Raw genomic sequence first — 12202 nt, 5'->3', positions numbered from 1 at the left:
GTCGGGCTCCTGTGCCGGCCCCGTTGCCTGGACCACGGGGTTGAGCGTGATGCGGGGAGTTGCTCAGACGACAGGACGGACCCCGCGGCTGACCACGGCCCCTCCCATCGGCCCCCCTTATCTGTTTTGTGCAAGTGTGCCTATGGCTGCCTGCTGGGTGCCAGTCCACGCTGGAGGGCCACACGGCCTGTCTCCTGGGTGTTTTCTAACCCTGCTGGGGACCCGAGCTAGAGAACCACACCCGGCACGAGGGCCCGTGGGGCTGGGCTGTCCTAGGCCCTTGCCAGGGGCCGAGAGGCTGCGGCAACGAGCTGTGCAGGGTGAGGGCGGGAGAGGCGGGAGGCAGGGTGAGGGCGGGAGAGGCGTGGAGGCAGGGTGAGGGTGGGAGAGGCGTGGAGACCGTGGAGGCCGGGTGAGGGCGGGAGAGGGTGGGAGAGGCGTGGAGGCCAGGTGAGGGCAGGAGAGGGCGGGTGAGGCCGGGTGAGGCCGGGTGAGGCCGTGGAGGCCGGGTGAGGGCGGGAGAGGGTGGGAGGCCGTGGAGGCCGGGTGAGGGCGGGAGGCCGTGGAGGCTGGCACTCGGGGGGCAGGCCTGAGGCATGGGTGGGTCTGCCGCCCCTGGGAGCCCACGGATGGTCAGACAGATGTCCTGACTCACGGACGGCTCCAAAGGTCCCTGCTCTTACCATCACGTGGCTGGAAAAGGGCTGCCCTGCTGGGACTCCATTCCCCAAACTCCTCTGGGAAGGGCCAGTGACTCGTTCTCCCCCACGGGGTGGAGAGGAGGCCAGGAGTGTGTCCCTTCTGGGCTGGCCTTCAGGCCTGGAGGAGGGCAGGCCCCTGCGGACTGAGGGGAATGTCTAGACCCACTTCCAAGCCCTAGAGGGAACTTGGAGGCCTGCAGAGGGGAGTGGAGGGTTGGAGCCCTGGTCCTTGTGGGTGAGCAGCCCCCGTGGACAAAGGACAGAGCCCCAGAGTGGGAGGCTGCACCTGGGAAGGCGCACACGGCCTGGAAGGGGCATCTTGACCTTGGCCAAGGAAGGACGGAGCATCTCATGGGCGCGCACGGGTGCCCCCCAAGTCCCCCACCCTGCAGCCCCGCCGGGCATGTGCCGTCCTCCCCACCTCTGTCGGGGGCCACAGGCCTTCATTATCCCAGCCCTCATTGTCTTCCTCAGCAGCTCGTGAGGGGGCCCCTCTTGCGGCTGGGGGGGCCTCTGTTTGCTCAATCCCCCCGCCCGTCCCGCTCCTACAAACCGGGCTGTGCTGAGTGTGCCCCGTGAAACCCCCAGGCCCCAGTGCTCCGCCATCCCAGGAGTGGGCACGGGAGCCACGAGGGCACAGGATTCTCTAGCGGGAGCACACGGCGCTAGACTCCTTCCCAGAGCTCCATAGCACTGTGACCCGCTCCTTTCCGGTGAGGCCCGGGGTGCCCCCCAGCACAGCACAGCCTTCCTAAACGGTGGCGTCGGTGTGTGCCCCCCGCCACCCCGGCCACAGTGGAGGGTGGGCAGCCTCCCTTGGGAGACCGTGGGCCGAAGAAGCCCCCCGGGCCTGGCCACGAGAAGGCCTGGCACGATGGCCCAGGGGCCCCGAGGGCTCTGACCTCAGGTCCCCGCCAGGAGCGCAGCTGCCCCGGCCCCGCCAGGTCTCCCCCTCACGGCTCGCGGGGTACGGGACCCCCTGGCTGGCCCGCCCGCCCCGGCCCAGGAAGGGGGGTAGTGGCTCTCAGCGTCTACTGGCGTTTTCGTTACAGGTTTATCTTTGAAACCCTAGACAAAACACGGCTTGTGTGGCTTGACTGAAGAGCTCGCACCTCAGGCCCTCACCGTCCACTAAGACGGCTCCTCAGGAAAGAAAAAATACACTAACCTTAAAATAACCAGTTCCCAGAATAGCAGCTAATGAAGGCTTCTGAAGGGGGCCCTTTGATCAGCCAGAGCCCACGCCTTCGCCTGTTTACAGCCTTGTCACTCAAGAGCCAGTCACCAGTGCGGGGAGCAGGGGTGGGGGAGGGACGGAGGAAGTGGGGGCGCTCTGAACGGGGCGGGGGGCTGGGCTGTCAGGAGAGCCCCCCCATGCCCGACTTCTGGTGCGACCAGCCGGAGCTGGCAGTGAGGGGCACGATGGAGCCCAGGGTAGTGCCTGGTGCCTCCCGAGCAGCCTGCAGACGTGGCCTCCTGGGAGCGGGAGTCAGGGGAGGCCTGGCTGCTGGGGGACAGAGGTGGTGGGAGGACCAGAGTCCCAGGCAGGCAGTGGACAGGGAGGCATGGGTCACAGGCTCCGGGGGCTCGAGCGAGGGAATCCAGGGAACGTCCTATGGGAGCTGAGGGACCCGCAAGGACTTGCCCGTGCTGGGGACGTCGGGGCTTACGAGGTGGCCTTCGTCTGCCTGTGTTGGGCACCGCTCAGCAGGCGTTCCCCCCGTGGGTTGGGTGCTGGGGCGCCACAAGAGAGCGGCCTTGTGCGATCACTGCTCAGCAGCCCATGGGGTCCCGGAGCAGCTGATGTGTGGCTTGTGAAACCAAGGAAGTGAATTTTAATTGGATTTAAGTTAAGCGAATTCAAATTTAAATTTAAATATAGACCCCCAATTCAGGGATGGGAAAACTTGAAGGATGTTTGGAATGACTTAGGTAAGAGACCCTCCTTTTTTAACTGCACGTTTTGTATCTAAACGCAGACCGAGTAGCTCTTAGGAAAACACGGCATCCAAACTGAGACGCACGGTGAGTGTGAGACACGCCCAGCATTTGAGCAAACAATGTCGATCATCCCAACGATTCTTTTCATATTTACTATATACGTAAGTGATAATATTTTCACTCTCCCGGGTTCAGTAAGATATATGGTTAGAGTGAATCTGATCGATTTCTTTGTATCTTTTCGACTATCGCTATTAGGAAATGTTAGGTTGTATCTGTGGTTTCCACTAGATTTCTACCAGACGACCCTGGCCTAGACTGGGGGTCAGCAAACTTTTCCGTAAGGGGCCAGACTGCAAATATCACAGATGAGGAGGCCTTTCAAGCTCTGAGTTCTGTTTTAGAATTTACTTATTTATTTATTCTTGTTTTTTATTGTGAAAACGGGTCTGGCCCGAGATTTGGCCCTGAGGCCCCAGTTTGCTGGTCCCTAGTCTAGAGGCCCTTAGCTGAACTAGGCCAGTGGGCCTCAGTACAAGTTAGTGGGGGGATTCCCCCCTTTCTGAGGGGTGGAGAGGCTGTAGAAGTGGTTCTTTCTCAGTCCAGCCTGCTGAGGGCTGGCAGCCCCACCCAGACCCCCTGGAGCTCCAGCATGAGATCCACTTACGACTGAGACCCCAGGGACCAGCATAAACCAGACCTGTCACTACCACCCAGTCACTCCCAGAGTTATGGGGGAATGGAAAGCAGCAGAGTTGGGGACCAGCTGGGGAGCTGGGACGTTACAGCCAAGAGATGTAGGCTTCCCAGAAAAATCCCGTCTTCAAAATCCTGATTCTGCCCACTGTGCGAGGATGAGAGCTTGTTTGATCGTGTGCTGGCGAGACACTCGCTGGCCTTGATGAGCTCAGCGGGAGGTATAGGAGGTCAGAGGCTGGAAATATAGTGAGAGTGGAAGCCACAGACGTAAGAGGTGCCCTAAGACACCTGACGAGCTGAGCAAACATGACTCTCACAGGTGACGGATGGCATCCAAGGCCGGGCCTGCCCAAGGTGGGGAGTCTCGCCGTGCAGCCCTACATGAAGCTGGGACCTTCAAAGGACTCTGTTCGGTGTGAGGGTCAGTGAGAAATAACCGACTTCCCAAAAAGGGTGTAAAGAGAACCATCTGAGGCTAAGAGCAGTGGAACAATGTTCGCTCTGAGAAATCGCATCCATGCTCAGCTTGGAAGCCCAAACACACCCTTCCTGGGTGTGTTTCTAGAAAACTCTGAGCTTAGAATTTGAAGTCCAGCATGGTAGTACCCCCCCCCCCCATGTACAGCAAAGGAAGCAGGAGCCATAGATTCCCCCTGAGACCCTCAATTCCGCTAGGCCTCAGGAATACCCACAGATAAATTTTAGGACATATAAACTTCTGATTTTAAAGAAACAAAACCCTGAAAGGCAATGAAACACCATGAATGAAAACCAGTCAGAAAAAACAAAGACCAGAGAAGCAGACTCACAAAGAGATAGGAAAATTAATAGAAACAAAATGTAAAAAAGCCCCATTCAATGCATTTCAACATTTTTTAAAGTTTAAATACACAGATAAAGAGAAAGCCTATTAAAAATGACCAATCAGGTATGAATGAGAGCCAAATAGAAGTTTCATAAATAGAAAAATAATTGAAATTAAAAATTCCCTGGACAGGGCAAATTAGACACAGCTAAAGAAATAATTAGTGAATTGGAAGGTGGACCAGAAGACATCATCCAGAAGACAGTATACAGAGACAATCTGATTTTAGTACAAGAGGTTAAGGAATGTGGTGGGGAGGGAGAGGGTCTGCCACAGGCCTCATGAAAATTCCAGAAGGATACCAGGAGCTCATTATCTTTCAGTGTCCAGTAAGATCTGAAGAGCTAATGAAAGAGAGTAATTCCGAACTCAGGTTGGACGCCGAACCACAGATGAAGGGAACTCACCGATTCCAAAGAGAACCAACAAGAGAAACTCCATGCAGACCCTGCAGTGAAAATGCAGAAGACCAGAACCACAGGAGCAATCTACGAAGTGGCCAGAGAGAAGACACGTGCTGCCTTCTGAGGAGGAAGCACTCAGCTTCACCTTTGCTCTCAGGATGAGCTGGATATACCAAAGAACAGTTGGATAATATTTCCAATGTGCGGAGAGAAAACCATTTTGGTAACCTAGGGCCTGGAACTGTATTCCCAGTGGAAATATTTTTTAAGAACGACAGCAAAAGAAGTCATTAAAAAAAAAATCGGAGAGATTCTGATTTTTGAGACAGAAATTCTAATAAATACATCAGCTGGGAAAAAAGTGATTCCAGATGTAAGATCTGAGATGAAAAATAAATGATGAGTGACGAAAGAGGTAACATAGGCGAGTACGTTTAAACACATATTGATTGTCTGAAGCATTATTATTCATGAATCATTCGGCTAAAAAAAAAAACATGAGTGAGCTAAAATATACAACAACAAAGACTGTAAGTCAGCGGGGGAGTGATTGAGTCTAAAGTTTTCTAATGTCCTTTTATTACAGATGTGGGTAAAGTAGCAATTAACTGTTATACATCCATTTAAAACGTTCTGGGTTGACATCTACAAGAATGACAATAGAATATATAACTTCAAAACCAGTAGGAAAAAAAGCAGACTGATAAACAGTACTCAACCCAACACATGGAGCAAAATAAACATTAAAAATTTTAGTACGAAAGGAAAACACAATATACATTGCTAGAAGTCAATCCAAACAGATTAGAAGTTACTTTAAGTATAAATGTGTTAAGTGATTAAAAAAAAAAAAACAAAACTTCTCAGCCATTAAGTGTTTGCAAAAGACATCCAAATGCGTATAAAGGATTGAAAATAAAAGAATTTAAAAACCGGACACCAAAATCAGAAAAAAAAAAATCACAAGAAAACTACAGATCAATATCCTTTATGAATATAAATATATTCTTAACAAAATGTTAGCAAACTGAACATGGCAATGTGTACAAGAGACGATCAACCCTGCCCAAGTGGGAAATGCAAAGTTCATTTAACCCCCCCAAACTGGTTATTATACCACGTTAGTAGCACAAGGGATAAAAATCGTTTGACCATCTCAAAAGATGCAGAATGGGCATTTGAGAAAATCCAATATACATTCATGATAAAAACTCTGAAAATGCCAAGAGCAGAAGGAAAAAACTTCAGCCTAATAAAGAGCACGCATGGGAAACCAGCAGCTAATAGCACACTGGACAGGGAGTCACTGAGTGATTTTCTCAATTCGACAGTGCCTGGCTACTTCTAGTCAACATTTCCCCGGGTGTTCAAGGCAGCATAAATGGGCAAGAAGAGAAATTAAAGGCACCCAGATGGGAAGGAAGACGGGAAGGGCAGGTATGCCCTTCTTCATACCTGTCGTGATTCTACATGTTGAAAATCCCAAGGAATCAATAACAATAACAACAAAACTTATTGAAGTTAATAACAGCAAAGTCATACTTTCCAAGTTTAACATAAAATATTAATAGTATTTTCAGACACTGGTAGTAAACAATGAAAAAATGAAATGAAGGAAACAGTTCCCTTAACAATAGCACCAAAGTCATAAAATGTTTAGGAGTAAATTTAACAAAAGCTGTGTGAGAACTGAACGCCAAGGATGGCATCACTGGAAGAAACTTGAGCAGACCAAGTGAACGGTGTGCCCCAGTTGTACGCATGGGTTAGGAGACTCTGTATTGTTAAGACGTCAGTTTTTCCCAAATAGATCCAGAGGTTCAACACAATCCCTATCAAAATCCCAGCTTTCTTTTCCCCTCCCTCCTCCGTCCCTCTCTCTCTCTCTCTCTTTCTTCCTTTCAGTTGAAACTGACAAGATGATTCTAAAATTCGTAGAAAAATTCATAGGACTTAGAATGAGCAAAACAATTTAAGAAAGAAAAAAACCTTAGAAGACTCACACTACCTGATTTCGAAACATGCTATAAAGCTACAATAATCAAGATGGTGTAATGTGGATTTGAGGATGGGCATACAGACATAACAGACTTGAGAATCCATAAACAAACCCATATATGTACCCTCCATTGATTTCTGACAAAGGTGCTGCGACAAGTCAATGTGGAAAACAGCATTCTCAACAAAAGGTGCTGAGGCCATTGGATATCTATAAGCAAAAAATAAAAAAAATAAAAAGTAAAGGGGCACCTGGGTGGCTCAGTTGGTTAAGGCCTCTGCCTTCGGCTCAGGTCATGATCTCAGAGTCCCGGGATCAAGCCCTTCGTTGCGCTCTCTGCTCAGCGGGGAGCCTGCTTCCCCCTCTCTCTCTGCCTGCCTCTCTGCCTGCTTGTGATCTGTGTCTGTCAAATAAATAAATAAAATCTTAAAAAAAAAAAAAAGGCTTCACAGTATTTCAAAGGACTGATGCCACACAAGCACTTTCACTGACAAGTGAGCAATTAGAAAACTCTTAGAATTCTAACAATGACAAAAATCATGCTGGAAAGAGCTGCTGGGACAAACAAGAGGTCATCACGGAGATGAGAAAGGTGTGCAAGCAAGTGGACATTGGAATTAAACGCACTTTAAGTGGTCGTTAGATGAAAATGGAGAACCTTAAAGTCACACTTTAGAAATCTAGAAAGTCTAAAAATTAGCAACTGGCACTTAGCTACAGATAATACAGACATTAAAATGATAATGCCAATAAACTGGAAAACGGAGAGGAAACAAAGATTTCTAGATATACAACTGAACAAAACTGACACGAGAGGAGATAGAAAACCCACCGTCCTATAGCTGCCATGTCCTTGACTCGGACTGTGAAGTCTTCCCACAAAGAAAGCACCAGGCCTGGATGGCTTTACCTTTAATGTCACCTAACGTTCAGGAGGGGAAGAATTCCAAATCCCATATGAAATATTCTAGAAAGTAGAAAAGGACAGAACACTTCTGCACTCATTCAGGGAGGTTCATGTAAATTTGACCCCACATCCTGATGAAGACGGTGTAAAAAAGGAAAATGAGGTTATGTATGTATCTCACACAGAAATGTCAGTGCAAAAATTCTGAAGAAAACATGAGCAGGTGGTTTTCAGCTGTGTCTAAGAAATAATGCAGACTTCGAAGGGCTGGTGGGACTGGAGTCCACATGGGTAGGTGGACAGTGGTCACAGAGGGAGATGACCAACGCCTAGACCCAGCAGGGAAGCCATGGGGCCGGAGAGATGGGTGAGTGGCATCTAGGTAGCTCTTGGGGGTGAGCGGGGATGCGGCTGTTGGATGACCAGGTCTCAGGCCAGTTGGCAGCTGGGGGGATGGAGGAGTCCCTCTGGGCTGAGGACAGAGCAGGTGGAGCCGTGTCTGGGGCAGACCCCAGGTCCTGGGTAACTGGGCTTGTCTGGTATCAATGAGGGGCAAACGTGTGCTCAGCAGGGGGGTCCAGGGCCAGTGTACTGTGTGTGTGTTGGGGGGAATCTCCCGGGCTAGGGGCATTCGCATCCAGGAGAGAGGTGTGCCTGGCCAGGGTTTGAGGACAAGAGACTGTGGAAGGAGTGTCTGATGGTGGGGGTGAGGGCCCCGTCCCACCCACGCCCTCTGAACTGGGGCCTGCAAGCCCAGGCCTTCCCTGTGTCCAGCTCTAAGCCATGAATATTTCCAGCAAAAACAGAGAAGAAAGAAATCTTCCCAGCCCACTGTGCCCCTCATATCAGCAAAAGCAGGATGAGCTGAGCTTGCAAAACACACAGGGCTCAGCATCGACCCTGCAGCCTGTCCTGGGGGCTGAGCTAAGAACATGCATGGGGGCGGGGGCTGGAGCCGTCTTCACGGCTCCCCAGAGAGCCAAGGGGACGCCTGCCTCCCAAGCAGCCCTCGCAGGGCAGGAGGTTGGGCAGGGGCCCATGTTCTCCGGGCTCCTGTTCCAGGCCCTGGTCAGGCCCCTCTGGCCTAGTCTGTGCCGCTGCTCTGGCCGACGCAGCCCACGGGTTTTCCTGCCTGTCCCGACCCTCCCAGTCCCCAGCTTGGCCCGCCCTTCTGCTACCTGGCCTCTTTTCGAACTGACCCTGAGGTTTCGTGCTCATGAAGCACTTTGTGCTCGCCTCCGGCTCTCCACCGTGGCTCCTACCCGCCTGCGCCCTCCCGCGCCCCCCCCCCCCCGGACCAACTCTTCGCCTGACCCGCTGTGTGACCTTGGGACACTGCTCAACCTCTCTGGGGCTCAGTTTCCCCACATGCAAGGAAGGATTTATTGGCGCAAACGAAGGTCCTTCTTTCCCAGAAGGACAATGGGAGGGAGTGTGGCGGCTCCGGGCATTTTTAACAGAAGAGTGCGAGGAGGGCCTTTCCCTTTCACTGTTGAAGGGTGGCCGGGGGAACGCAGGCTGTAGGGTGGCAATGCCAGTTTTGCTTGTCACAGCCCTGGAGCGAGGTGGGTCCTCACAGCCAGGCCAGGCCTAGACAGGGGTGCTAGGTGCTCCAGGAACAGGCAGGGGGCCCTCTGAGGTGGGGGAGGCCCTCTGGCACACAGGAGCTGTGACAAGGGCTCTGGGGAGCGGCTAGTGCCTGGGACCCTTCTCCCCTTCAGGGCCGGGCCTGCACATAAGGGGAGGGGGCTCCTTGCAGGGAAACTGAGGCACCGCTGGACAAGCCAAGATGGCTTTCCCAGGCAGCTCCCTGCACGTGGACACCCCAGGCCCCTGCTCCTCAGAACTGCTCTGTTCCTAAGAATGGGGGCGAGCAGCTGCACTCCCCAAATATCCTCCCCATCCTCTCCAAGCCCGTGTCCCACAGCTGAGTGCATGCGCCTGGGACAGGAGCGCCATCCTAGCTGTGGCCGGAGCCGTGCATCCCACATGAGGACCAGACTCCTTCCCTGCCCTCGGCCAGCCCAGTGGGGTCGGGGAAGGCCCGGGACCTCTGGCCGGCTGGCACTGTCCAGGCCTCCTGGGCCCCTGAGGGCCGGTGGCTGCTGGACTTCCTGCCTCCAGCTTCCCGCAGTCAGCAGGATGGCTCCGGAGTTGTTTATGGTCCCAACGGCCCCAGTGATGACTGCGATAATGTGGGGCCCAGGATGGGCCACCGTGCCCTCTGGACCCGGCGAGGCCCTTTCCCAGGGTCTGTCGCTGAGGGGGCGCAGGCCAGCAGCTGAGGAGGGCCGGGGCCGGGGGAGCCCATCTTGGCCAGCGCCTCGAGGGACCGCCTGGGCTGCGACACGGCACGGAGCACCGGCTCACGCGCTACCTGGGAGACTGCGAGCAGCTGGGTTCGGCTCAGACTGAACCGCTTCCTCCCAGCAGAAGGGGACGGAGACAGCACAGACCCAGTCTGCCCGGTCACCCCTCATGGTCCGGTGGTCTCCCCTCTCCTTTTTTCCCCAAACCTTGCCTCCAGGGGTCAGGGACTCTGGAAGACACTTAGCTTTGTTGTTTAGACCTGAAGAAACGAGGGCGTGTCCGTAATTCTGTATTGTGGAGGCAAGCGGGGCCCCACCACAGCCCGCCGTGCTGACCTTGGCCAACAGGGCCGTCCTGGTTGTCAGACCCGCACAGGTGGCTGGATGTCTGCTTCTCCAGCCTGGGCAGGGGCGCTGCTCCAGGAGACCCTGTCCCCAACCCACTGTCATCCCCAGAGGACACCAGGTTCTAGTCCGAGCTTTAAGGGGTGGCCTGGCCTGAGAAGCAGAGGGCAGAGCCATAAGAAAACTCTCGAACACCAGGGCAGGGAGAGGGGAGCGCATCTGGAAGCTAGTGCAACAGGGGCCACTCCCCGGTTCCCTAGGGCAGGGAGGCCTGTGTACCCAGGGGCCACCACGATCCCCATCAGCAGTGGAGGTCGGTCAGCAAAAGCCCGCTTGGCCGGGGGTCAGGGCTGGGTGAGCAGGTTGGAGAAAGGGGCCCGGGTCTATCCCCTGTCCTACCTCTGCTTCCTCTGCTGTCTGGAAGCTCCCCCCAGGGTGCCTGGCCTGCCACCGGGGGTGGCCACCAGCCGCTCCTGGAGGATTATGCCAGCCCCGAGTCCCTGGTCCCAGGCACTGGAAGAGCCAAGGATACCCTGGTTCCGTGGAGGGTCCCCGGGCCTCTGATACCTGCCGCCTGGGGACGTGAACTCTCCCGCTCTCTTCCTGCCAGACAAGGCCATCTCCCACCAGGCCATCTGCCCGAGAGCAGGCCAGGTACCAACCTGGCTGGGGCCTGCACTGCCCGGGGGCCAGACCCTCCAGCAGGCCGGATGTTGGGGTTGCACAGTCTCAGCCGGCCAGGCCGAAAGTGAGGACCCCCGTGGGTACCTGGACAGCGGCCCTCCCTCTCTTGTCCTGGCCCCGTCCCATGCCAGGCCCCGCAGCCAGCCCAGGCCAAGGCGGACGGCGCACGTGGGGAGGGTGTGATGCTGCGGGCCGGGGGGCCCAGGGAGCCGCAACCCTGCCCTGCCTGCCCAGCTTCAGCAGGGATGGAAGCGGGCCAGAGCCCGGCGTTGCCCAGGAAACCGAACGGCACACACAGGCCCTGCCCAACGAAACCCTCTATTTTTAGTCTCCCAGCTACTTTCAGATAAAGCCCGTGTAGACGGACGAGCTGTCGGGCACGATAATGGCCCCCTCTGAACCCCAGAGACTTCACAGGGTGGGCCTGAGCCCGAGAAAGGCCCCCTCGGCTCCCCAGGACACCCCGGGCAGAGGTTCCTGCGCTGAGAGGCCTGCAGGCCTGCTGGCAGCGGAGGCATCCCGGTGGCCGAGGGGCCGTGCTTGTGCCGCGGACCCACAGGCCCATGTCCCACCTGGATACGCAGCGGGGCCTTGGTCGGCCCGGCGCTCCCCGAGCGTGGTCTGCACCCCACATGGAGGGTCCTCGAGCCCCAGCCCCAGTTCCCCGCGACACACCCCTGTGCCGCTCTCAGCACCTCTGAATTCCCTGAGCACACACGGTGGCGGCGTAGACAGCCCCTGTCCCCCGTGCCCTGGGCAGCCTCAGCCGCTCCCGAGAGGGGCCTGGGGGCACTGACTATTTGTCAGTAAAAACACCATGTACCAGAGGTCCTACAAACCAGGGCCCTGGGGACCGACATCGGCTTCGAGTGGGGGAGTGGACGTGAGCCCCAGGTTAGGGAGGCCCTGGTGCCACAGGGCACGCCCTGAGCCCAGGCTGGGGTGCAGGGCAGCCCGCACACGGCTCGCGACGCCGCTGGGAGAATCCACGGCTGCTGTGGGTGCCGCCCCGAGGACCATGACCGTCACCGGAGCCGCGCGGGCTCTCGTGCCTACCTTGTCTTCCACCCGGTTCAGGCGGGCCCCGATGGTGTTGCTGCCGCGGTCCTTGGTCTTCTCTGCGGGGTAGAGCGCCCGAGTCAGGGACGCGCATGCTGGGGGGGGGAGGGGCCCGGAGGGAAGGGTGACGGGGGCTGGGGGGGCGCCGTCTAGGGTCAAAGGCCCGCTTGTGAGCACCTCCACGGTGGGAACCCCGGGAGGCGCAGGGGTGGGCTGGGCGGGGGGCAGGCGCACCCGCGGGACTGGGCCGTGCAGAGGCCGCGTGCTGTCGGAGTGGGAGGTCGTGGCG

The 12202-nt window shown here is 55.6% G+C and overlaps 1 protein-coding gene across 1 annotated transcript in view; it reads right to left on the bottom strand.

Moving 5' to 3' along the window:
• The window catches only part of LOC111149772 (potassium voltage-gated channel subfamily Q member 1), a 307874-nt gene that overhangs the window by 55395 nt on the left and 240277 nt on the right, over positions 1 to 12202 (bottom strand). Inside the window, exon 15 of the mRNA XM_022507038.1 lies at positions 11911 to 11972. Coding sequence (XP_022362746.1) covers positions 11911 to 11972 — 62 coding nt within the window. The remainder of the gene's footprint in view (positions 1 to 11910; positions 11973 to 12202) is intronic.

Source organism: Enhydra lutris, unplaced genomic scaffold, assembly GCF_002288905.1.
Source record: "Enhydra lutris kenyoni isolate GAN:26980312 unplaced genomic scaffold, ASM228890v2 scaffoldscaffold22, whole genome shotgun sequence".
NCBI classification, from domain to species: Eukaryota; Metazoa; Chordata; class Mammalia; order Carnivora; family Mustelidae; genus Enhydra; species Enhydra lutris.
Note: the sequence above shows the minus strand (reverse complement) of the source record. Positions and strands in the feature narration are given on the sequence as shown.